General features: G+C 50.6%; 3 protein-coding genes across 3 annotated transcripts; 1 reads left to right on the top strand and 2 right to left on the bottom strand.

The window, feature by feature from the left end:
* Positions 1 to 517: 517 nt before the first annotated feature.
* LOC133919701 (pentatricopeptide repeat-containing protein At5g66520-like) lies at positions 518 to 2,364 on the top strand. The gene has a single exon (XM_062364184.1). The coding sequence runs from the start codon at positions 550 to 552 to the stop codon at positions 2,191 to 2,193; it is 1,644 nt and encodes a 547-aa protein (XP_062220168.1). The 5' UTR covers positions 518 to 549; the 3' UTR covers positions 2,194 to 2,364.
* A 104-nt stretch (positions 2,365 to 2,468) lies between these two features.
* LOC133919700 (26S rRNA (cytosine-C(5))-methyltransferase NOP2B-like) lies at positions 2,469 to 21,699 on the bottom strand. Its single transcript, XM_062364183.1, has 17 exons — positions 21,242 to 21,699; positions 20,887 to 21,041; positions 20,737 to 20,800; positions 20,203 to 20,336; positions 19,932 to 20,015; positions 19,694 to 19,768; positions 19,520 to 19,591; positions 19,353 to 19,426; positions 19,072 to 19,124; positions 18,838 to 18,947; positions 18,422 to 18,490; positions 18,261 to 18,335; positions 4,188 to 4,280; positions 4,038 to 4,117; positions 3,865 to 3,964; positions 2,801 to 3,264; positions 2,469 to 2,718 (listed from the first exon to the last, which is right to left on the bottom strand). Exons 1-17 carry the CDS (start codon positions 21,600 to 21,602, stop codon positions 2,679 to 2,681), a joined length of 2,103 nt encoding a protein of 700 aa, XP_062220167.1. The 5' UTR covers positions 21,603 to 21,699; the 3' UTR covers positions 2,469 to 2,678.
* A 462-nt stretch (positions 21,700 to 22,161) lies between these two features.
* On the bottom strand, positions 22,162 to 26,356 carry LOC133919702 (nucleotide-sugar uncharacterized transporter 2-like). The gene is made up of 7 exons (XM_062364185.1): positions 25,988 to 26,356; positions 24,697 to 24,848; positions 24,398 to 24,606; positions 24,210 to 24,303; positions 23,792 to 23,958; positions 23,535 to 23,705; positions 22,162 to 22,633 (listed from the first exon to the last, which is right to left on the bottom strand). Exons 1-7 carry the CDS (start codon positions 26,064 to 26,066, stop codon positions 22,357 to 22,359), a joined length of 1,149 nt encoding a protein of 382 aa, XP_062220169.1. The 5' UTR covers positions 26,067 to 26,356; the 3' UTR covers positions 22,162 to 22,356.
* Between the last annotated feature and the right edge of the window lie 97 nt (positions 26,357 to 26,453).

Here is a 26,453-nt window from a genome sequence, read left to right as displayed (position 1 = left end):
GTTTGGGAGCTCATAGAACTACAGATATTTTAGCAAAATTACCATAAATTGTAAAATTACAGATTTAAGTAACAGTTTTACAAAACTACAAATTTAGTATCAATTTTATCATAAAACTATATATTCTATCACAAACATGTTAACCTGACGGATGAGTCTCACTTGCAGTCACATGAACTCTCGAACGATCCGTTTCATGAGCTAGCAGCTGCTATGAGACTGCAAGTGGAGCCCAGTCGTCATGGTAACAGTGCTAGGAACAACTCCTTATAATCTGTAGTTTTATGATAAAATCAATATTAAATTTGTAGTTTTATGAACTTATTGCTTAAATATGTAGTTTTACGATAAAATTGACATTAAATTTGTAGTTTATAAAACTATTATTTAAATCTGTAGTTTTGGAATAATTTTATAAAAATACATGTAGTTTTACTAAATTTATTCTAATTATTAATCGCTATCCGGTATTTTTCAGATAAGACCCCAGTATTTTTCAAAGTAACAGTGATAACCCCGATATGCTGCACAAGTGAGCAAGAACGCAAAATGCTCTCGGTGCGCGCCGGGACGCCGCCGCCGCGCGCCCACTCCTCCGCGCTCGCGCAGCTGCACGCTGCGCTCGCCAAGTCCGGCCTCTCCACCTGCTCTGCCACACCGGCCTCGGCCGCGGCCGCGGCCCGCGCTTGCTCGCGCCTGCGCCACCTCCGCGCCGGCCGCGCCGTCCACGGGGCCTCAACCAAGCTCGCGCTCCTCTCCGCCTCCACGCACTCCACCCTCCTCCCCAATGCCCTCCTCCACCTCTACGCCTCGTCTCCCGGGGGCCACCTCCGGCTCGCCCGCCTCCTGTTCGACACCATGCCGGCCAAGGACGCCGCGTCCTACAACATCCTCCTCACCGCGCTCGCCTCCCGCGGCCACGTCGCTGAGGCGCTCGAGCTGTTCGACGAAATACCCGAGCCCAACGTCCGCTCCTGGACAGCGCTTATCGCCGGGTTCGCGCAGTCCGGCAGGCCAGCTGACGCCCTGCGCATCTTCAGAGACATGGAGAACGCCGGGGTGTCGCCTAACGAGGTGACCGTCGTCGCCACGCTCGCCGCGTGTGCCGACGTTGGCGATCTGGACCTAGGCCGTCAGGTGCACATCTACGCCAAACAGCAAGCTTACTGCCACAATGTGCAAGTCGGTAACACGGCCATCGACATGTACGTGAAGTGCGGGTGCGTCGACGTGGCGAGGGCGGTGTTCGACGCGATGGACCGCCGGACAGTGGTCTCCTGGTCGGCCATGATCTGCGGGCACGCCATGCACGGCGAAGGAGAGAACGCGCTGGAGCTCTTCGCGGCGATGAGTCGGCAGGGCGTGTTGCCGAACGGCGTGACGTTCGTCGGACTGCTGCACGCGTGCAGCCACATGGGGTTGGTGGACGAAGGCCTCGCGTTCTTTGAAAGCATGGAGAAGGACCACGACATCACTCCGGGGATCGAGCACTACGGCTGCGTGGTCGATCTCCTCAGCCGCTCCGGCCGCCTCGACGAAGCGCTCGAGTTCATCAATGCCATGCCCGTCGAGCCCAACAGCGTCGTGTGGGGTGCACTTCTTGGAGGAGCGAGGCTGCACAAGAACGTCGAGATGGGCGAGGAGGCGATCCGGCACCTCACTGTGCTGGACCCGGGAAACGACGGGTACTACGTCGTGCTCTCCAACATCTACGCGGACGCCGGCCGCTGGGAGGACGTGGCTCGCGTGCGGCGCGCCATGAAGCACCGCGGGGTCAAGAAGACGAAAGGCTGGAGCACGATATCTGTGGGCGGCACGGTCCTCGAGTTCACCGCCGGTGACTGCTCGCACCCACGTGCGACGGACATCTGCGAAACGTTGGATAAGTTGCTGAGCGAGGCGCGGCGGCGAGGGTACGTGCCGGACACGTCGGTCGTTCTCCTGGATGTGGACGACAATGAGAAGGAGCGCGTCCTGGCACGGCACAGCGAGAAGCTGGCCGTGGCGTTTGGCCTGATGACCACGCCGCCGGGGACGACACTCCGGGTGATGAAGAACCTACGGGTTTGCAGCGACTGCCACGCCGCGTTGAAGCTCATCTCGGAGATTGCTGGGAGGGAGATCGTCGTCCGGGACAGGAACCGGTTCCATTGCTTCAGGAGTGGTGCTTGCTCTTGTAGGGACTACTGGTAGTGATAGACTAGCTACTGCTGCAAGCCCTGTTGTCCAGGGTTGTTACAAGTGGGGCAGGGCCTGTCCAACGTCCAAATGCAGGGCGATGTGCAACTGTTCAAGGCACAATGCCTGTTCGTTCTCAGCTAGAAAGAAAACAGAGAACGGAACGAAACCCGTACTCCAAACAAACGCTGCCCACCACAAGGATATCCAAGGCAAGTCCTGAGTAAGGCGCACAGGAACAATGATCGCACCACGAAATTTCAGCTATGCGACCTACTGAAGCAACAGAATTAAGTCACTCGGCTTCCATAGAACTCATCATGAAAAATTGCTTACGGTTTTACATGCTTAATGCCATTCATTACTGATATTAATTAAGATATCTAGGCATACGTTAAATCAAGACAAAAAATACACAACTTCTCGATGACCGAAAATTCGGTGTATGACTTCCTTGAATTGCACCTCATATGAAACTTGTCGGTGTCTGAAGTACTCTTTCATACCTTCCTTCTCTTGTCGGATTTCTTTTCAGTCTCCCTGTTGGTAAAAACGAACCTCATATGAGAACAGCAATGGGAGCAAATACATATAGGAAGTAAAAGTATTAAGTGTATCTTACCAGTCTCGCCTCAACTTGAATTGCCACTTCTTTTTCCGCTTCTTGTCACTAACTGGTTTCTTTTCTTTGATACCTGAGGAGCTCTTAGGGCCAATTTTTTTAGTTCTATCAGAAGCAGACTTCTTTTTGTGGCTTGTCTGCTCAGTTTGTCCACGGTGCACTTCTTCCCCATCTCCATTTGTTTCAGTGCTTTTACGGCCATCAGTTTTCTTCGTACCCTTATCGTTCTTGACCTGCTTTGCTGGCCTATCAGGTACACGTTTATTGTCTCCAGTCTCATTGGTGATACTTGATCGTTCATCAGTCTTCTTAAACTCTTTATGATTTTTCATCTGAACGGGTGGTTCATCAGGAATAGTTTTCACATCTTCACCATCACTGGTATGATCAGCCTTCTCAGCTGCTCCTTCAGACACTTTAGATGGCTCAGACGTCTCAGGGATTGTATTGCTCAACTTTTTCAGCTGTATAGAAAGGCATACCCCCATCAGAATATGGCCAGATCAAGCATGGCAAATCAACAAATACTAGTGATGCAAGCCACATTGTGTTTGCATTGTGCTCATAAAATACTACCTCCAGTCCTATTTACTTCTTGTTTAGGAGAGTTTCCTAAGCAAACATTTGACCATTATATCCCTAAATATATACAGACGGAAATTAAAAATTGCAATGTTATAAAAGTATTTTTTGTGATGATTATATGAATGAAATCCTCATGTGACAAATCTAAATATTTTGATTAATAACAGCGGTCAAAGTTCTAAAAGCTGTCTGCACGTGTTCTAGGACGGCAATTATTTAGGAGCGCTGGTAGCAATTATGGCCCAAGTGAGGGATTGAGACTCGATGCATCATAAGGCAATCCAATAAGCACATGTCTAGCTGAATTATTGGCCAACACAAATACGCCAAAAGGAAAAGATATTCACCCAGAATGTTCCAATGCTTGTCACTAGATTTACAATCTATGGACAAGAAGTGAATTGAAGAAGTCAACATGCAAGCTTATGCTTCAAAAATCACTATGACATGGTCCTGGAAAATAGTCAAATGGTAAGTACCTTAGCAACGAAAAATCCATCCATGTTGTTGACATGAGGATAAAACCTTCTTGTTTTGTCTAAAGAAGTATGAAACCGATGCTCCTGGTACCGGATGAATCTGAAGGATAAACAGAATAACATAAGAAAACAGACAAACAATCTTCATTTGGGTAAAGATAAAATTACCATACCCAGGACGCCCAAAATCTAGTCCACATGGCACAAGCTTCACGTTTCTCTTTTTAAGGGCGTAGTCAATTACTGCCTCGTTCTGCAAGAGTAGAGAGATTCAGGAACTCAAGTGGAATCAGCATTGACCAAACAGGAGATATCTACATTACCTCTGGGATCATTATTGAACAAGTTGAGTAAACAACGTAACCACCGGTTTTGGAGTTGGCATCAACCAAATCAATAGCAGCTAGCAGCAATTGCTGCAAAACAAGTCAATCTATTACTAAGTAGTACAGTAATACGCAAGGGCAATCAAGGATCTTACTGATTCTAACAGTACCAGTTTCTATAGACTTCCCAAAGTGACAACCACAAAGGTTTAAGGCACAAACTATAATATACGCAAGCCTATAGATTTCCCAAAATGACAACCACAAAGGTTTATGGCCCAAACTATAATATATGCAAGCAGGGGCTACCACAAATATATGAATTCGGCATCAAGTAGGAGGATTGTCGATGTAAAGAATAGAGGGCCACAGAAACTATAATATATGCAAGCAAGGGCTACCACAAATATATGAATTTGGCACCAAGTAGGAGGATTGTCGATGTAAAGAATAAGAGGTCCCCTATTCTGTTAGCTCACACCAGCAAAGGCTCGCTGGCAGTAGATATTATCAAAAACTGACTCTGACACGCACATATGGTAGGGCTTGCGTGACCAATCCCTTAATCGTGGAAAGAAACCCCACAACCAACCCTTACTAGTCATGGGGCATGTATTCACCTAACCAATTTAATCTCATTTAATGTTACCCACTCAAGTGTTTTTCTTTACCAGGCATCTCCTTTCGACGAGCGAAGTCGTGGCCGGCGCAATGGTGCAATGGCCCGTCCCGTAGCAATTAATGCTACGGGACGGCCCTGCAAGCGGGTGCGACGATCTCACAAGTGGGCATGACAACGTGCGACTAATGGGACAGGACGCACAAGACGACCAGTCAGACCGAGCATGACCACTCTCCGTAATGATGGCCTCGTAGTAGGGGTTTTCGGCAGGAATGAGACTACCATAGTTCTGGCATATACTATTTGTATATGCGTCTCTCCTACTATATAAAGGAGGGAGGACCATATTTGTAAAGAACAAAACTCCTTTTAAACCAAGTTTATCCTCATCATAAGAAAATATACATGACGTAGGACTGTTATCCCATGGAAAGCCTGAACCTATATAACCTCTTGTGTTCTTGAGTTCATCATCACACACTCGTAGGAAACGTTGATCACGCTCCCGTCGACCGGTATACCCCGAACAAATTATCAGGGATTAACCCTCGACAGTTGGCGCGCTGGGTAAGGGATGTGTTTTCGCGTTTTGTTAAGTGTCGATAACCTGATTAGGTTACCCATGGCCGGATCCACGATGAACGCTGAGTCCCGTTCCGAAGACCCCAGATGCCGCAAAGTGTTCGTCATGAGATATGACCCGGATGAGCCCAATTTGCTCTAAGATTGGGATATCGAAACAGAGTCCGAGGACTCCAAAACCAAACAAGAAGTTTGCATGGCAGCCCATGCAGCGGGGAACAACAGAGGTTCTAGTCCCCTAGGGACCGGTGGTAACCCCTAGGCTATACTCCCAGAAAGAAACCCACCCATTCCAGAACAAGGAGACGCTCTGGTACAACCCTAGCAACTACAGCGCCACCCAGAGGAGCACCTACCAAGGGAGCAATCCTTGAGGGCATCATCGCCTAGGCCTTCGCGTCAAATGTCAGGGGCTCCCTCCCTCGCGATATTTCACCGCTTCACGGTCAGCAACTTGACTTTGAGGCCATGACGCCCGCACAAAACATGCAGACCGCACAGATGCTTCTAAGTCACCCGCCTGTGGCAATACCAGAGGGTTCGCCGGTGGGGTCATGGCTGCGCGACCTCGCTCTCCTGGCAGAAACTGCACAACACCAAATCACAACAGCAAAGACCGCACCCATTTCCAGGACTGATGACGACCGTGGTCGCCAGGAATCACAGCAAGCCCCGTGGCATGACAAATCCCGTGCCCCCACTGTAACGGAGGTACTAGGAGAACCCCGTCGCGTTGAGATAGCCAAACCCCTGACTTGCGTGACTCTTCACCAACCTGGCCTGCACAGCGTGATCTAGGGCCAGAGGGCCGGAGGACTACTCCCGACGAGGACAAGACTGATGGGATAAGTCCTTGTACAGCACATGATCTTTGTGGGGCTGCCACATGGTGGTCTTGCTGCCCATATGCTTTAGGACAGCATCTAGGACACTAGGACAGCATCTAGGACAGCATCTTAGACTAGAGGACAGCATCTAGGACAGTATCTTAGACTAGCATCTTAGACTAGAGGACAGCATCTTAGACTAGCATCTTAGACTAGCATCTTGGTATATGCTTGGCTGGCCATGGGCCTATAAATATGTATCCCCAACCCCTCAGGTTGGTATGGCATTTGTATGAGAAATAAAGAAAAATTGCCCCAACTCCTAGTGTCATCCTCTCTCGATGAGAGTAAGAATTCAGCTACTACCAAGAGTAAGAATTCAGCGACTAACAAGTGGTATCAGAGCCTGTTTATCCTGTAGCCTGAGCATCTCCTGCTCATCTCCCCCCTCAGCCTCGCAGCAGCCCCAGCTAAGAGCAGCAGCAGCCCCGGTTGCTCCTGCTCACCCCTCTCCCTCTGCGCAGAGCAACAGTAGCTCGTCTGAAGCAGCCCTCTCCCCACGCAGCAGCCCTCCCCCGGTAGCGCGTCATGTCCGCAGGGCAGTCTCAGCGCTCGATCGCCTCGAGCACGCGGCGTCGGCAGGAGGCCGAACTTGCCGCGGCAGAGGAACGCGAGCGAGCGGCGGCAGAGACCGCTGCGGCGGCGGCAAGGGCGTCGAGGCTGGCAGCGGCAAAGCTAGCAGCAGCCAGAGCGGAGGCAGAAGCAGCGGCGGCGGCAGTTGCAGCACGTGCGGCGGCAGCGGAGGTCGAGGCTCTGCGCGGCAGCACCGGCAGCTCCATTTCTGCTGACGACAGCGCCGACGCGGACCTCGAGCTGCCGGAGGCAGAGGCAGCGCGAGAGCGGGCGGCACAGTGGGCAGCGGCGCACGCCCACGAGCGGGGCAGCAGCCCAGACAGGCGCGGACGCGTCAGCGACGCTCCTGGAGGAGGCGCGCACGCCGACGGCGCTCCTGGAGGAGGCGCGCTCGGCAACGGTGGCGGACGGGTCGATGGAGAGCGCGGCCTTTACAGGCGGCATGGCTCTCTCTCCCCGGATCGGTACCGTGGTCACCACGGGTTCCAGGCTGTTGTCAGGGACGTCGGCCCCGGCGGTGGGTGGCCTACCCTCACTAAGACCAACTACGTCGAGTGGGCTGCGGTGATGAGGGTAAAGCTCCAGGTGCGGCACATGTGAGAGGCAGTCCGGTACGGCGACGTCGACTACGACCAGGATCGACGGGCGCTGGATGCCCTCATCGCAGCAGTCCCGTCCGAGATGCAGTTCTCGCTTACCAATAAACGGACTGCCAAGGAGGCTTGGGACGCCATCGCTGCGGCACGCATCGGCAGCGACCGCGCCCGCAAGTCCACACTGCAGGCACTTCGCAAGGAGTGGGAGAACCTGGCCTTCAAGCCAGGTGAGGACGTTGATGACTTTGCTCTCCGTCTCAACACTCTGTTGCAGAAGATGGTGCAGTTCGGCGATGACACCTACGGCGAGGAGAGAGCTGTCGAAAAGCTCTTCCGTTGCGTCCCCGAGAAGTACAAGCAGATGGCTCGCTCGATCGAGTCTCTGCTGGATCTCTCCACGATGACGATCGAGGAGGCGATAGGTCGCCTCAAGGTCGTCGACAGCGATGAGCCACAATCTCTCTCGGGGCCCATCACCACTGGCGAGAAGCTCCTTCTCACTCGGGAGCAGTGGGATGCCTGCCAGGGTGACCGGAGGAAGGGGGAGCCTTCTTCCACGACAGGCGGCCGCAAGCGTGGCAAGCCGCGCAGAGACGCCCAGGCCGGGGCGCGAGGACGTGCCGAGGGTGATGCCCGCGGAGGCGCCCAGGGCGGCGCCGCCGGCAAGCACAAGCCGGCACGAGACGACACCTGCCGCAACTGCGGCCGGCTTGGCCATTGGGCCAAGGACTGTCGTCAGCCACGACGCGGCCAGGCCCACGTCGCACAGGCGGAGGAGGAGGAGCCGGCTCTGTTCATGGCTCATGCGAGCATAGAGCTACCTCCAGCGGCACCGGCCGCAGCGGCTCTCCTCTACCTTGACGAGCCAAAAGCACACGCCCTCCTCGACGACGGCTCCGGCAACGACAAGACTGACGGGTGGTGCCTCGACACCGGCGCCACCCATCACATGACCGGTCGACGGGAGTTCTTCACCGAGCTTGACTCTAGCGTCCGAGGCTCCGTCAAATTTGGGGATGCCTCTGGCGTGGAGATCAAGGGCGTCGGTTCCGTCATCTTCACCGCCGTGTCTGGTGAGCACAGGCTGCTCACCGGAGTCTACTACATTCCCGCGTTGAGGAACTCTATCATCAGCTTGGGACAGCTGGATGAGAACGGTTCGCGCGTGGTTGTTGAGGATGGAGTCATGAGGATTTGGGATCGCCGTCGTCGCCTTCTTGCCAAGGTAACCAGAGGCACAAATCGACTCTACGTCCTTAACGTGCAGGTGGCACAACCCCTCTGTCTCGCCGCTCGTCGGGACGACGAGGCGTGGCAGTGGCACGAGCGCTTCGGGCACCTTCACTTCGAGGCCCTGAAGCGGCTCAGTGCCGCAGAAATGGTGCGAGGCCTGCCGTGCCTCGACCATGTGGAGCAGCTCTGCGACGTCTGCGTGTTGACGAAGCAGAGGCGACTCCCCTTTCCCCAGCGGGCGAGCTTCCGAGCCAAGGAGAGGCTCGAGCTTGTGCACGGGGACTTGTGCGGCCCGGTGACACCGGCCACACCGGGAGGACGACGCTACTTCCTGCTGCTCGTCGACGACCTCTCCCGCTACATGTGGGTGATGGTCCTCGGCAGCAAGGGAGAGGCTGCGGACGCCATCAGGCGCGCGCAGGCTGCTGCGGAGGCAGAGTGCGGCCGCAAGCTGCGCGTGCTGCGCACCGACAACGGCGGCGAATTCACGGCGGCTGAATTCGCGTCGTACTGCGCTGATAAGGGCATTCAGCGCCACTACTCCGCGCCGTACAGCCCGCAGCAGAACGGCGTCGTCGAGCGGCGCAACCAGACGGTTGTGGGGATGGCTCGGGCCCTCCTCAAGCAGAGGGGGATGCCGGCTGTCTTCTGGGGAGAGGCGGTGGTGACGGCCGTCTACATCCTCAACCGCTCGCCTACCAAGGCGCTCGACGGCAGGACGCCGTACGAGGCTTGGCATGGGCGCAAGCCGGCGGTCTCCCACTTGCGGGTCTTCGGCTGCCTCGCGTTCGCCAAGGAGCTTGGCCACATCAGCAAGCTCGACGACAGGAGCACTCCGGGAGTGTTCATCGGCTACGCGGAGGGCTCAAAGGCCTACCGCATCCTCGACCCGAAGACACAGCGTGTGCACACGGCGCGCGACGTTGTGTTCAACGAAGGGCGAGGATGGGCGTGGGACAAGGCGATGGACGACAGATCGGCTCCGACGTACGACGACTTCACTGTCGAGTACGTCCACTTCGAGGGAGCTGGGAGAGTAGGCAGCTCTTCTTCGACGAGCGTGTCTACCCCAGTCCCCGAGCCTCCACCGACCCCGGCGCCTGCTACTTCGACAGCACCACGTTCTCCAGCCAGGACCTCGGCTGCGATGAGTTCTTCGCCGGCTCCACCACAGCCGGCAACGCCACGCACTCCAGCACCGACAGGCACCTCTCCGGGCACGTCTACTCCAACACCAGCTCGTGTCGAGCACAGCCCGGTTGAGCTCGCTACTCCGCTCTCTCACGACGAGGAGCGCATCGACGCGTACCACGACGGCGAGCCGTTGCGGTACCGTACGATGGAGAACCTTCTCGGCGACCAGCCGGTGCCGGGACTGGTGCCTCACGATCTGGAGGCGCAGTTGCACCTTGCGTGTGACGACGGCGAGCCTCGGTCGTTTGCAGAGGCCGAGAGACACGCGGCATGGCGCGCCGCGATGCAGTTGGAGATGGATGCGGTTGAGAAGAACCGCACCTGGGAGCTTGCTGACCTCCCTCGTGGTCACCGAGCGATCACCCTTAAGTGGGTGTTCAAGCTGAAGAGGGATGAAGCCGGCGCCATCGTCAAGCACAAGGCTCGCTTGGTGGCACGAGGTTTCGTGCAGCAGGAGGGGGTCGACTTCGACGACGCCTTCGCTCCCGTGGCACGGATGGAGTCCGTGCGACTCCTCCTTGCGCTAGCTGCCCAGGAGGACTGGCGTGTTCATCACATGGACGTCAAGTCGGCGTTCCTTAACGGCGACTTGAAGGAGGTCTACGTGCACCAGCCGCCGGGATTTACGATCCCCGGCAAGGAGGGCAAGGTGCTCCGCCTGCGCAAGGCCCTCTATGGCTTGCGGCAGGCACCGAGGGCGTGGAATGCCAAGTTGGATTCCACGCTAAAAGGGATGGGCTTCGAGCAAAGCCCGCACGAGGCGGCCATCTACCGACGGGGCAGTGGAGGAACTGCTCTGCTGGTGGGTGTCTACGTCGACGACTTGGTGATCACCGGCACCAAGGATGCGGAGGTGGCGGCATTCAAGGAAGAGATGAAGGCCACCTTCCAGATGAGTGACCTGGGACCTCTCTCCTTCTACCTGGGGATCGAGGTGCACCAGGATGACTCCGGGATCACGCTTCGACAGACCGCCTACGCCAAGCGCGTCGTTGAGCTAGCTGGGCTCACCGACTGCAACCCAGCTCTCACTCCGATGGAGGAGAGGCTGAAGCTGAGCCGCGACAGCACGACGGAGGAGGTGGACGCTACGCAGTACCGGCGTCTTGTGGGGAGCCTTCGCTACCTCGCCCACACACGGCCGGACTTGGCATTCTCCGTCGGCTACGTTAGTCGGTTCATGCAGCGACCGACGACGGAGCACCAGCAGGCTGTGAAGAGGATCATCCGCTACGTTGCGGGGACTCTCGACCACGGCCTCTACTACCCTAGGTGCCCTGGGGCGGCACACTTCGTCGGGTACAGCGACAGCGACCACGCCGGCGACATCGACACCAGCAAGAGCACGAGCGGGATCCTCTTCTTCCTCGGCAAGTGCCTCGTTAGCTGGCAGTCGGTCAAGCAGCAGGTGGTGGCCCTGTCCAGCTGCGAGGCCGAGTACATAGCGACCTCCACCGCTTCGACTCAGGCGCTCTGGCTCGCTCGACTGCTTGGTGATCTCCTCGGCAGAGACACTAGAGCGGTGGAGCTCAGGGTGGACAGCAAGTCCGCTCTAGCCCTAGCAAAGAACCCCGTTTTCCATGAACGGAGCAAGCACATCCGGGTGAGGTACCACTTCATCCGAGGCTGTTTGGAGGAAGGGAGCATCAAGACGAGCTACATCAACACCAAGGATCAGCTTGCGGACCTGCTCACCAAGCCTCTTGGGAGGCTCAAGTTCCTTGAGCTCTGCTCCAGGACCGGGATGGTTCAATCTTCCCACAAGACGACGCACAAGACTTAGGGGGAGAATGATGGGATAAGTCCTTGTACAGCACATGATCTTTGTGGGGCTGCTGCATGGTCTTTGTGGGGCTGCCACATGGTGGTCTTGCTGCCCATATGCTTTAGGACAGCATCTAGGATACTAGGACAGCATCTAGAACAGCATCTTAGACTAGAGGACAGCATCTAGGACAGCATCTTAGACTAGCATCTTAGACTAGCATCTTAGACTAGAGGACAGCATCTAGGACAGCATCTTAGACTAGCATCTTAGACTAGCATCTTGGCATATGCTTGGCTGGCCATGGGCCTATAAATATGTATCCCCAACCCCTCAGGTTGGTATGGCATTTGTGTGAGAAATAAAGAAAAATTGCCCCAACTCCTAGTGTCATCCTCTCTCGATGAGAGTAAGAATTCAGCTACTACCAAGAGTAAGAATTCAGCGACTAACAAAGACAAGGGCAAGCAGCCCTATCGCTCGCTCCAGGACCTCATGACCGTCGTCTCTCTCTCCGAGCACGTGTGGCCGCCCATCTACCAGTGGCTCCCCGTTACGGGACAGGGTGCAACGCATTATTGACCCGACTGGGAGAGGTGCGCTGGTTGGACAAATTCCTGTTGGTCCTAGCCGAAAAGTATGACGGCTCTTCTAAACTGGAGAAATTCCTACAAATCTACACCACCATGGTGCAGGTCGTGGGTGGCAATGGGAAGGTCATGGCGAACTATTTCCCAACCACGTTGACCGGCTCAGCCCGGTCCTGACTTATGAACCTCCACCATAGGTCGGTTCACTCATGGGAGGACTTGTGCGACAAGTTTGTCGCCAGCTTCCAAGGGACCTATGCCCGACCAAAGGTCAAGGATGACCTGTACCAAATCAGGTAGCTACAGGACGAGTCGCTGCGAGACTTCATCCGACGTTTCACCAAATGCCAGAATACCATTCCAAAGATCACGGGTGAATCTGTGGTCATCGTCTTCCGAAGGGGGTCAGAGACCAGAAGATGGTCGAAAAGCTATCCACCAAGCAAGTACGGAGCACCACCGAGCTCTTCAAGCTCGCAGACAAGTGCGCGCAGGCCGTTGAGGTCCGAGAGGGCCCGAGCGGCACGAAGCCGTTGCCGACCTTCGACCGACCCGCCTCTTCCAAACGGGTCAGCCGGAAGGAAAAAAAGAAAAGCGTAAAGCAGGACCACCTGAGGTCATGGCGACCGAGCAGACCGACCAACCACGCTGGCATTTTGAGAAAAAGGATGGGAGGACAGAGGCTACTGCCCTATCCATCGAACTGACGCCCACAACCTGACCGAGTGCAAGGTCATGCGGGGCATCATCGACAAGGAGCTTGGGGAGCGCAAACTTAGGCGCGACATCGATAGTGAGGACAAGGCTGACCCCAACCAGTCGACGCTAGGGTTCTAGCGCCCTGGTCGCTACCCCATTGTGGTCGAACCCATGGCACAGAACATCTGACTGAGTCGTGTACTAGTAAATGAAGGGAGCTCCATCAACCTCCTCTTCGCCGACACGCTAGACGCCCTGCAGATTCCGAGTGCATTGAGGCCGGCTCCTCCTTTCTTAGGAATTACCCCTAGCTCCTCAACTAAACTGTTAGGGCAAATCGAGTTGCCCGTCACCTTCTGCTCTCTAAATAACTTCAGGACCGAAAGAGTTCTATTCGATGTGGCAGACTTCGAGACCGCTTATAACGTGATCCTGGGGTGACTCGTGATGGCCCAGTTCATAGTCGTTGCCCACTACACATAACAAGCAATCAAGATCTCTGGTCCAACGGGGGCTATCACTATTATTGGCAATGCGAAGACAAACGTAAACTACTACAAGCGCCTTGACATGGTCGAGCTAACTCCTAGATCACAGCCCGAGGACACTGGGCCTAGTGGTCGCCCGGTGAAAGTCCACGTTGCCAGCACAGATGATCGGCTCAAGGCAATTTGCCTAAATGACGTCGATCCATTCAGTACGGTCCAGATATAGGCTGGCGTAGACCCTAAATAGGAACTCGCGCTCATCACTTTCCTTCGGACGAATGTGAACGTCTTTTCATAGAGTCCGTCTAATATGCCTGGAGTCCCTAGGGACGTGATTGAGCACAAATTATCTTTACGAACGGACGTCAAACAGTAAAGCAGAAGGCACGTCAGTTCTTCGCCAACCAGAAGCACTTCGAGAGGAGGTTGACAAGCTCCTAGAGGCAGTCTTCATCCGTGAGGTATAGTATCCAGAATGGCTGGCTAACCCAGTCATGGTCCGGAAACATAATAGTACGTGGAGGATACGCGTCAACTTCAACAACCTCAACAAGTAATGTCCGAAGGATCTCTTCCCTCTGCCCTGGATCGACCAGCTTGTTGACTCAACGGTCAGTATCGATCTACTAAGCTTCTTAGATACCCGCTCAAGGTACCATTAGATTAGCATGTGTAGGGTAGATGAGGAGAAGATTGCTTTTGTAACATCCTTTGGGGTCTTTTGTTACGTAAAAATGTTTTTTGGTCTGAAAAGTGTCGATGCCACTTAACAACGTTGCATTCAACTTGTTCTCCGACCGTAGAAATGTAGAGGCGTACGTTGATGATGTGGTCGTGAAAAGTAGAACCAAGGACGACCTGATCAGGGACCTCTAGGAAACGTTCGACAACCTTCGGAAGTACCGCATGAAATTAAACCTAAAGAAGTGCACGTTTAGACTCCCATCATGGAAGTTGCTCGGGTTCCTCGTATCCGGTAGAGGAATAGAGGCAAACCCTGACAAGATTAGAGCCACCGATCAGATAAAATCCCCAACCAGGTTAAAGGAAGTCCAAAAGCTAGCAGGATGTGTGATGGCTTTGAGCAGGTTCATCTTGAGGCTGGGAGAGAAGGGACTGCCGCTCTTCAAACTCCTGAAGAAAAGAGACCACTTCTCATGTACAACCAAGATCAATACACTATGTCAGTGAGGTACTACACGACGCAAAAGCTCAATACTCACAAGGTCAGAAGCTGCTATAAGCCATACCGATGGCCTCTCGCAAACACATACGCTACTTCCAGGCCCATAAATTCAAGGTAATCTCCTCGCTTCCCATTAGAGAAATACTCCACAATAGGAATGTTGCAGGAAGAACTGCAAAGTGGACAATAGAGCTCAGAGAGTTCGATATTCAATCCGTTCCCCGAACGGCTATCAAGTCTTAGACGCTAACCGATTTGTAGTTGAGTGGTCGTCCTTTGAGCCCAAATGGGAACATCGACAAGAGACAAACGAGTATTGAACCATACACTTCAAAGGATCGTTCACGTTAAAGGTAGTGGGAGCTGGAGTGGTCTTGACCTCACCAACCGGCGACATCCTCAAGTACGTAGTTCAATTATGTTTTCCGGCCACTAACAATATTGCAGATTACGAGAGCATCTTATTCGGAATAGGAGCAGCTTCCACACTTGGGATAAAAAGTCTGTTAACGATAAGGGACTCGCTAATGATTGTAAACCAAGTGTAAAAGGAATTTCAATGCTCTGAATCAACAATGGCAGCATACCTTGCGGAAGTGAGAAGAGTAGAGCGACACTTTACCGGTTTCGAGGTGAAGCATGTCCCTCGCAACGACAACTTCCTAACCGTTGAGTTGGCCCGTCAAGCTACTTCTCGCGAAACTATCCCGGTCGGAGTCTTCGAAGAAAGACTCACACAATCATCCACTGCTACCCCAGAGGTCGCGTGTGAAGGATGCTCCGCTTGAAAACGAAGCACCAAATGCAACACCTTTGGAGGCAACACCTCTTTCGGTGCCGTCAACCTCGGGTGGCCATCATGTGGTTGCCCTGCTTGATTCGAGTACGACCTGGATGGATCGGATCTTGAACTACCTTCAGAATCGAGTAGTCCATGAAGATGATGTATCAGCAGAAAGGGTCACCGCAAGCCCGCAAATACTTCCTGGTAGAGGTAAAGCAGGTCGAAGGCTGGAGTGGGCTCAACAACTGGCTCCGCAGGCACGGAAGTCACGACCAGTGCTCCCAGCGTCGGAGCTACTAGAGGCTAGGGGGCTGGAGCATCTTGCTGAGGCGCCGAAGTTGCAACTGGGGTCTGTGGGGGAATTGAGGACTTGAAGCAGCAACAGATTACGAAGTCAAGAAAGAAAAGATAAATAAGAGCACGAGCCTTGTCCTTGTGAAACTGCCTGTGACCGATGTCCCACGGGTGTGTTTGGACGCTTCCGCAAAAGCATAGCCCTCCACCGCTCTCTTCCCCATTAACACAGAGCCTTGGCAATAGCATTCTTGTCGCCCCCGGCTTGGTCGAAGCGACTCTGGTTGGGGCGTACGTGGTCGGTACGGGCTTGGTCGGAGCGACTCTGGCCAGGACGGGTCTGATCGGTGTGAACTTGGTCGGTACGCACCTAGTTAGAGCAAGATTGGTTGGGGCAAGGTTGATCAACCCTCTGTTGATCGACACCGCGTGCAGGACCTCCACTCGTGGTCGATATCCGGCTCCAGGTAGATTGATCGTCATCACGACCAGGTTGATTACCGACCAAAGTGGTACTAGGTGACGGAGGGGTCGGGCAAGCACCGGAGTTGATTTCCTGGACGACCCCCATGACCTTATCAATCACCGGACACAGGACGCCGACCTCAGGGAGACCCTACAGTGACGTAGACCATGAAACCCTCACCCGGTAGAAAGCTTGGAGATAAAAATTTCGAGAAAATGCTAAACGTACCGGTATGATCTGAACCCTCTCTGACGAAGGGAGATCACAACGGAGGAGCATCACGCGAAGGGCCACCCTTTCTCGGGGAAGCCAACATTAGGAATTTAACCCGTGAATTTAAGATGCCGCACAACTAAAACAAAAAACGCTCAGGATGTGACTCGATATTACCTGCGAAGCTCTCTCGGGTGACGTCATCGCTCCTGGTGTACTTGTATGCCGAACGTGCTCTCCTCCGCAAAGGGCACAACCGTTTGATGTAGTCGCGGACAACATCCGACCACGATAGCCCGACATCCGCAAGCTGCTTAATGCCGCGAGAACCAACAACTCTGAAGTTGCCGTAGGAGCGCTCCCCCAGTGCTCGGTGGTCTGCGTCAGTCGGCTCGGAATGCAAATGTAGCCCAAGGAATCTTCTGTCGCAAGATAGAACCATTCCTCTCTAGCCCGACCACAAAGACTTAAGGCCCATCTCGAGGTAGGAGCCCGCGACGCCGCTGCGAAGGCGAAATCCACAGCTCCCGATGGCCGACCTGATATGTAACCTAGCCGTGTAGAAGAACCTGAAGAGGTTGAGGCACAGCTCGACCCTAATGAAATTCTCGCACATATGAGCAAAGATGCTCAACATGATAGGATTGAGGTTGAGATGGAGGTGACAGATATCGTAGAAGAAAATAACAATGGTTAAGAACTCGAAAAAGGAAGGAACGAGGCCGGCCAAGAAGGAAACGAACATCACGATACTTGGGAAAGCTGGCTCTTTGCCCGTGCGCGGCATCATTAGAATACAACGAAGGGGGCAACAGAAGCACGAACACCGACAGAAACAAGGGGCTCTAGGAGCGAAGGCATGGAGGCTGGGAGAGATTGGAGAAAGGTCGTGGGGAACCTTTGGCTTTCCAATTTGTAGGGCCAGCACGATATCCCAACTGCCACAGAGTCCACCCGTTTCGAAATTCGAAGGGTCACGCATGGGGAACCAAAATTCTCTCGGGTCTGGTGGCAGTTAATGTTTCTCTTCCACGATTCTCTCCCGCTTACATCTTGTTTTCTCTTTCTCTGGACATTTAACCTCCCCCCAGGAAGCGGTTTGTTGAGCCAACCACTTGAGGGGGCGGCTGGGGCGGCGTCAACAGCCACCCCCTGGGCTGAAACTTATGGTCACCTAGGACCCAAGTGGTACGACCAAACCATGACCACGTGGCAAAACCACTCAGTCTCCCACATTCCCAAGGTGAGCTTAGGGGCTACTGTCGATGTAGAGAATAGAGGGATCCCCAGTTCTGTGGGCCCACACCAACAAAGGCCCCCTAACAGTATATATTATCAAAAGCTAAGTCCGGCACACACGTCTGGTAGGGTTTGGGCGACCAGTCCCCTGATCGCCGAAGGAAACCGTCGTGGGGCAGGTATTCGCTTAACCAATCTAAATTCATTTAATGCTACACACTCAAGTGTTTTCCTTCCCCAAACACCTCCTTTCGGCGAGCTAAGTCGTAGCCGACGTAGTGATGTAGTGACTCGTCCTACTATATAAAGCAGGGAGGACCAGGTTTGTAAAGAACGGAACTCTTTCTGAACCAAGTTGATCCCTATCATAAAAAAAACACACAGAACATAGGATTGTTATCCCATGGGAGGCTTGAACCCAAATAACCCCTTGTGTTCTTGAGTTTATCATCACACGCACACTCATAGGAAACATTGATCAGGCTACCGCCGACCGGTATACCCCGAACACATTGTCGGGGATTAACCCTCGACAAGGATTATCTTTCCTTTTTTGTACGTGGTTACTAGGTCGAGGTTTGATAAGATAGGCAACACTTTGTCACATTATAGGCAGGCTCAATTCAAAAAAGACTTTATAAAGAGTAAAAGAAATGAACCTTTTGAACGAAAGCACAATTCCTGATGTCTTCAATGTCCTTTGATGTTTTTATTTGTGCATCCTTCCAAATGGTCTGTACAAAAGAGTCACTTGTTCAAGCGAGATAACCAAGAGAAACATATTACATCAATCAGCTTATATGAATTAGATGATACTAACCCCAGTGCCCGTGCAGGGAGCATCCAGCAATACTCTGTCAACCGAATTCATCCCAAGAACTTTAGGTAGCTGAAATAAAATGGGCATGTCATGGAATAGTATTGTCACTGATAACATGATATGCCTAACTGAAACGCCACAAAACTACTAGCACTACGAAATCATATTTTTTTTTTATAAAAAGTGACAAAGAAATATTAGTTATGTTGCCCTGTATAAACAACAGTGTTTCACTTTCAGTATTAGTTTTCTAGAAGAAAAAAATGATTTCTCTTGGTTACAGCATACTTGACAAGTCCAGCAAATTATGTCATTAAGTTATTGCACAAAAATAGTGGATTGCAGTATCTTGGCTTATCAAATACCATTCGGAAGGCTTTAAGCACCCAGTGATGGTAGATGTATCATCTTCTTACCTCTTTACCGTCATAGTTACAAACTATGGTATTTGTCACACCCATGCGATGTATGTTGCCCAACAGTCCATGCAACCTTTTCTCATTGAACTCATTTGCATAGATGATTCCTGCATATGACAGGAAGAAACCAGTACTTTATTTCATTTATTGCTGGTGCACATCAAAACCAGAGAGCCAAATTACTCTATTGGAGTGAGCACATAGTACTCAAGTCAGGTACAATGAACTAACCGGTATTCTTCATAAGAGCACCAATGTAAGTAGTCTTGCCACCTGGGGCAGCTCTGTAAAGAAGAAAACAATTGATTCTCGATTTTGGATATGAGGTCATAACTTATAGCACCAGTTCTTAATCAAACAACTCAATTGAAGATTACAAGAAAGCACATAATTTCTTAGGATTGTGGCATGACAAGGCTTACAGTTACATATATAAAAAACCTCAGTATGTTAATTTTTTATGTCATAAGAGAAATGAACTCTTGCCAAGGGAAAAAAATAAAACATCTTACGCCATATCAACAATTCGCTCCTTCTCGTGAGGAGCAAGAGCCATGACTGGTAAGAAAGAACTTGCACCTTGTTTCTGTGAAACCATATTATTAGTCACAAGAACAATAATGGACAGAAATATAAAGAAAATATCTCAACATAATGAAAAGCGAGAGAGAGAGGCTACCATGTAATGTCCAGCCATATATTCAGTAGTAGCACCAGCTGAAATGGTGGAATCATAGACAACTAATCCTACCTGCCATTTTCAACAGCAGGAAAGTTGTAAGTTTTCTGTGGCTTCAACAGCGGGAAAGCTGCTCTTATTACTATGTACGAGGAAACATTAAATAAAGTATACCTTTGACCACTTGCCTATTGGATCCAGATTAAACCCTCTTGGTATAAGAGCAGCAGCAAGATCCCTCCTCCGGGTCTGCAAAGTGCAAACATCGCCAATAACTTAGATAAACAAGGCAAATTTATCAAGCAGAGCTGAGTCTGAAGTAGATATGAAGCAAATTGACAACAGCAGAAAGTTAAGAACTGTGTGGTACTGGTACCACTCTACACATTCAGATTGACTACAAGTAGTATACCTTCAGTGTATTTGTCCGCAGACACTCAGGAGGTCTTTTCTCAAACGCTTCCAGTAACTCAACAAGCTCGACAGCTGGGAACATCTGCACAGTTATAGCAGGAATGATGTCAACTAGAACAGAAGCTAGATTGCGACCACTTTCTGAATAAGCATGCCAAACAGAAAATTTGCTGCAACTATATCAAGCAGTTGGATAACTATATAACATGTCTGGAAGACATAAAGCACCAAAGATATCTAACTATTGCTGCATAAAATGGGCAGCTCACCTCAATTAATGATTCGATGAGAAAATCATTGTATCCATAGTATGACATGATGTCAGTCTTGAGCTGATTGACATAATCTTTTCGTGGGACATCTTTCTGTCTCAGCTTGCTAAAGTTTGAGAGCACTCGAACAACTAGAGAAGAAAAACAGTATAAATAAATAAATAAAAAAGTCAGAAAGGTCAAAAGATTGTTGTCCATGAAGCATGCAAAGTATCAGCTCAATGTGCATAGCACAACAGTACGATACGTCATGAATTTTACCAATCTAATGGTGGGAGGGTGGTACATAAATAGTAGAAAGTTGACATGATTTCTAAATCTGCTTTTGTTATATGAACTTTCCCACATTTAATACAATTAACATGCCCTTAGAGTTTGCACAGGCAACAAGAAACACATTGTTATAGTAGTTCGTTAATGCTGTCCCTCCCCTCAAAAAATAATACTGTCCCAAAAACCATAGAAGTTCTATTTCTCTTTCTAAGAAAGTCATGAAACTGGGTAAATACAATAGGTATTAGATGGGCGCACTTTCCGATATCCTCCTTTTGAGATTAGGGAGGTTAGGTGGTCCATGTGCCTCTTCCTCCAGCTCCTGAAGTTAGTTCAAAGAATGATATAAGTCCTCGAGGAAATTAACACTGAATGGAGAAATCATGGAACAAAAGGCAAAATAGCAACCTCCTTTGTGGGCAATCGGAACTCATCAGACTCTGATTTAATGTTGGTTTGAAGTTCCTCCTCTGCCTCTTCCTCCTCCTTATCCTTCCGTTCATCGATTGCCCGTGACTTCGCTTCGAGGTCATCAGACTCATGTCCAGAGTCGTCTCCTAACTCTACAAACCCAGAACAATGCAATCAGTGGTGATTAGCAAGGTACAAATTCCAGCATAACATTTGTATACAAGTTACGTCTACAAACTCAGCTCACTGCTCAGATGAATTCTGCAATAGAATTGCTTGATGGGAAAAATTGAAACTGCTGAAGCTAATTCAGTTCAATGCATATCAAGTCGTGAAGTGATATGGGTGTTACCGCTTCCATCGTCACTGCTAGCGAGGAAGTCGTCAGCGAGGGGGTCACCATCGCTCTCATCATCATCCTCGTCCTCTTCCACCTCGTCGCCGCTGCTCGAGCCTCCATCGGCTTCGGCGTCCGAGCCCGAGTGCTCGTCGGCCTCGGCGTCGGAGCCAGATAGCTCCTCAGCGTTGGAATCAGAGGGGACGTCAAGGTCGGACTCCTCCTGGAGCTGCTGCTCCGGCTCGGAGTCGTCGTCGGAGGACTCGAGAAGCTTCTGCTTCTTTGGCGCCCTCTTCGCGGCCTTCGGGGGCGCCGCCATGTTCCCCTTCTTCGCCGAGGCAGGCGCCTGCTTGCTCTTCGTCCCCCTTTTCGCCATGGAGACCGTCGCTAGCTGCGTGGGGGAGGGGCTTGCGAATGGGGGCCGGGGAGCGGAGAAGAAAACCCTAAAACCCTAGGCGCGGCAGGTGACTCGGTGAGGAGAGCCGGCCCTTTTAACACTGGGCCTGGGCGAGAACGACCTGAAGTGGCGCTTCGGCTGGGCCGGGCCAGGCCACGCCACGCGCACGAGCAGTAGGGGTTGGATGGGCTGACGCGCAAATCAGCCGGGGGAGTTCGGGCGCGTGACCTCGCCGCGGCCTTGCGGCAAGCTCAGCCGCTGGCCGGGGGTGTTGTCCTGCCTCACACGAGCAGTACCATTACATGAATCTTTTTATATATTTTTCAATATTTACAAAACTACACCTCCGTTAAAAAAAATAGCAAATCTAACTTACCATTATGTATTGGAAGGACGACATTTACGGGGCATAGAGAAATGGCTGGGAATTAAATATAGAAGCCGACGTGGCTCTGCCATGAATCGCCTCTAGGATCACACAGGAGGATCACAAATTAGGGGCAGCTACATCTCAACTGACGAACTCGGGGAATACCAGTAACCCAAGCTACTTGCCACTGACAGGCCCTGGGGCTTCGAGAAAGATACATGTTTCTATGTACAATGGATCCGGTCACTGACAAATTACAACTAACAAATAATTCCTAAGCATAGATCAGTGGCAAATTCACAGGCTTCTCCCTTGGGACCTTTTGCATCCAGTGACCTGGATGGCTGATGACAGTTCATCAGCTTACACAGAATCCTCATGCTCTGGACCTGGGTTCTCACCATCTGCGGTGGCTTTAGGCTTCCCCATGAACGAGTTCTGCCTTGACGGCGGTTTCTTGCCGCTGGTTGCAGAGTCTTTCAGGCCCAGATAAGTGTAGAACGACATGCCGCCGAGCGCGACTACAGCTCCGCAAAAGCTGGTGATCCCAGGGTCGGAGCCGAAGATTAGGTAACCGGAGAGCGTGATGACGATAGTCTTGAATTGGCCCAGCACAACATGTGACAGAGCTGACGTCGCGCTGCAACAATACAAAAGGGATTAGAGGGTCTCACTTGTCCAGCTGCTGTTTCCTAATTCCTACATGGCGTCATTGTTACATGCATGGCAAGGCCAAATGATTTTGTTTCAGTAATTTTCTTACCTCGCGATGCAAATGGTTGCAAGTTAATTAGTCCTGCAGATTGTGAATTTGTCTTGGCATTCTTTTTCCATGCAGTTGCCAATATGTAGACAATGGAAAACGTCCTTTGAAAGTTGGTATTTTTGCAGGTTGATGGTTTCAGTTTTGAGAAAGAAAGATGTGTTGTGCTGGTTCTATTATTCCAAGAATAGTCTATTTCAGCATGAAAACCAAGAGACTTCAATGTAAAATTAGCAATACATGCTACAATGAAGAGTAGCTTATTTTTCGGTTGAAGTATGGATGAAGAATTTAAATGGGCAGATTGCAAATCTTATAAGTACTTTTATCCATATGTTTATTGGTCCACTTTTATTAGTATATGATGTTAGGAATATAGAATCCTTTACGTATGGGGCTTTTGCAAATTTGCCACTGGTTTTTTATTTTTTGCAAGAATACCACTCGAATGACAGTTCTAGTGGTATTTTTGCAATTTTTTAGTAGCAAGTTTGCAATAACGGTTCAAAACAGTGGCAAATTTACAATGGTCCCTTTACGTATTCATTAGTAGAGTCATTTTTCATTTCTGTTACGCACTCGTATACTCTATATATTGCTCATATAGGGCTATTATTCAATACAAGTGCTATTGATAACATATGAAACATAGTTATAACTCAGATTGTTGTACATCAGCGGTTAATTACTTTTTATCAAGTAATGACTCGTCAAAACTCGGATAGAGAAACGGCAATTTTGAGCGAAATAAGCAAAACAAAGCAACGATGTATCTCACCCAAGTGCCAAAGCGCCAGACCACTGGAGAAGGAAACCAAATAAAGCAGAAATGAGAATAGCACAGCTGTTTCTGAAGTTCCAATCGAACAACAGCAAGCCCGGGGGATCCAGCAAAGGCACCAATGTCAGTAAGAAAAATATCGTAATTGGGGCAGTCTTCCACATCAGCCTGGATCAATAATGAATAATCTGAGTTAACTCGTTAAGGGAAAACTATGGAGCTTGCGCCTTTAAGGAAGAAAAAGCAGAACTTACGCAAGGGCGGTCCAATTTCCACTCTGCTGCAAACTTGACCAAAGGATTTTATTCACGGCACTAGGAACAATCCATGCCAATGCTACACAGGCACCAAAAAAGTTAAACTCTAAATCGGTAACAGTCGCTACAGCCACTCCAAATGACACAACTGCCAGTGTGACAGCCTGCAATGTTAAAGTTGAATTTGAAAAAGGGGGAAAAAACTAGTTAGCAATTCCATAAGCAAATACACCCACACAGATTGTGTGAGCGGTAGTCCGGTAGAGGGAGAACAAAGCTTGCACACTACGATTTAGTAGATTTTCAATTTTTTGCATAATGACCGGAGAGCTAAATTATTTATGGAACAATGTGATAATAGTTGGGTCAAAAGTACGGAAAACATATGAAAGAAATATTGTTGCAGCAAGCCTACCTTTTGAGAAGAAACTTTCTTCTGGAAAAGCATGAATTCTGCTACAACAATTGTTGGAGAGACAGCAATCTTAGCCATTTGATAGAAACCTACACTGAATAGCGAAAATACTGAGAATACATGAAGGCTATATTGCAAAACTTATGTAAGTACACTGCGCTATAGCTGTCAAATAGAATCTGGTTTACCTATTATGTTTCAAACTCACGTTGGCTAACCCAGTGGAGAGGGACATTACAGCACCCAAAGCAAATATAGATGAGAAAGGAGTGGATTTCAAAGGCGGGGCAACAGGTAACAAGGATAATGTCTTAAGAGTGGCCATTAGAACAAATGCAACCGCGTAATGAATCAATGAGAGTGCAATTGGGAACTTAAATCCAACACTCCCCATCACCTGCAAGACAATAGATTACTTGTAAAACTACTTGCAACCTAAACAAAGGAAGCATAGGTTCAAGCGGCATATCTTGAACAAAAGTCAGACCATTTTGTTAGCCGTGATGATCCCAACAGCAACAGCAAAATTGAATGTCAATGCAACACTTGGTCCACAGAATCGCTGCTGCTGGCGCTTAGCACCTTCTGAACTATGCATTTCATTGTACAAGGAGCTTCGCAACTCCTCTAGTGCCCGGCCTGGTAAGTTCAACAGTAGGTCAGAATGGGAAAACTTAATTTTCTTGACTAATTATCAGCTAGCGTATTTGAGAGCATTTTCAAACTTTCGTGCTTAATCATCACCTTGTTTACGTGAAAGCAACTCAAGTTTAAACATGGCAGGGGCGTTATAACATCAATGGCCAATCAATGGTCAATATTTCAATGGGGGAAAATCCATAAATTGGAGTTTCACTTCTCATACCTAGCCTAGCGGGGACATTCACAATGGCACACCCACCGTGTACTATTTTGAAACTTTGAATTGGTAAGGTTTAAAAGCAAGTAAAATTTTTTGATATTCGAATTATTCCTAAACCACTACAAGGCAAGCAATGAGATTATATTTCCGTCCTGGCGTGTCACGTTCACAAGTTCACACGCCAAACACTGCCACTGTCTGTCCTTCGTTGCAGGAAACCATTCATGTGTTGCGGACTTGCCGGTAGTGACAGCAGGGCACTGATTCGTAAACAGGCAGCGGCAAAACAAGTAGGCAGCAGAAGACAAACTAAGAGAAGCGAATGAGCTATAGCATGTCCTAGTTCCTTGTCCCATCGATAACATCCACGGAAGATGAGTCATGGAAGAAGGATGGTGAGTAGATGGGGGGGGGGACGCAACAAGAAGAAAATATTCAGCTACCTACAACTGACACATGGGAGAAATCCTAAACAAGAAAGAAAAATCACCCATGCAAACTATGATTGATGCCCACGAACCCGGCATTCGAAAAGAATCCAAACAGAATATGTCAAGCAATAACTTTGCCGTTCGCAAGAAACGATAGCCAGAAAAGTGAGGATCTTTCATGCCATTTCCCGCACCAAAATCTTCCAAAGCGCCGCGACAGCTAGGAGCAAACCAAGCAAGGAGTAACCGCAAATGCAAAAAAAGGAGCAATTTTTACACCGTATTTCACCAAACCACACCAAACTGACCTAAAAGATCTCTTCAAATGCGGAGAAAAAGGACCGGGAAACCGAACTGGCACGAGCACCAACCGCGCAAAAGAACGACTTTTCAAAATCTACCAGCCCCACAAACCCACCAAAAAAGAAAAAAATTAAAACAGAACAAGAACTGATCGGAAATGGAAATAGGGCGACGACGCGAACCAGTCTCGCCGGCATCGCTGTCCTTGCGCTTGATGAAGCGCCTGCCGCCGCCGGCGAGCACGCCCTCCCACACGCCCATCGCCGTCACGGCCACCGCCTCCGACGCGTCGGCGCGTCACCACAGCAGCTTCATCATCTCGCCCGCCCGCCCGCCCCCTCCGCCGCCTCTGTCGAGGGAGAGGAAGGGAATTATTGGAGGAGCCAAGAACAGCAGCAGCAACTGGGGGAGAGGCCAGGAACGGCTCGTGCCTGCGCAGGCGGGCGGGTGGTACGTGTTGTGCCGGGAGCTATTTTAAGCGCGCTCGTTTTAGGCGGCCATGGTGAAGACAGACGGTGATAAGGTGGCGCTCGGGAAGGAACGAGCGGGCTAGCGGCGTGGCAGTGTGTCCACGGTGGTTGGCTCCTCGCTGCTGCTGCTTTATCACAGGATTTCACAGGATTTCAGTATCAGTTTTACGGTGAGACC

This window comes from Phragmites australis, chromosome 5 (assembly GCF_958298935.1).
Source record: "Phragmites australis chromosome 5, lpPhrAust1.1, whole genome shotgun sequence".
In the NCBI taxonomy this organism is placed as follows: Eukaryota; Viridiplantae; Streptophyta; class Magnoliopsida; order Poales; family Poaceae; genus Phragmites; species Phragmites australis.
The sequence above is the reverse complement of the archived record's forward strand: the minus strand, read 5'-3'. Positions and strand labels throughout refer to the sequence as shown.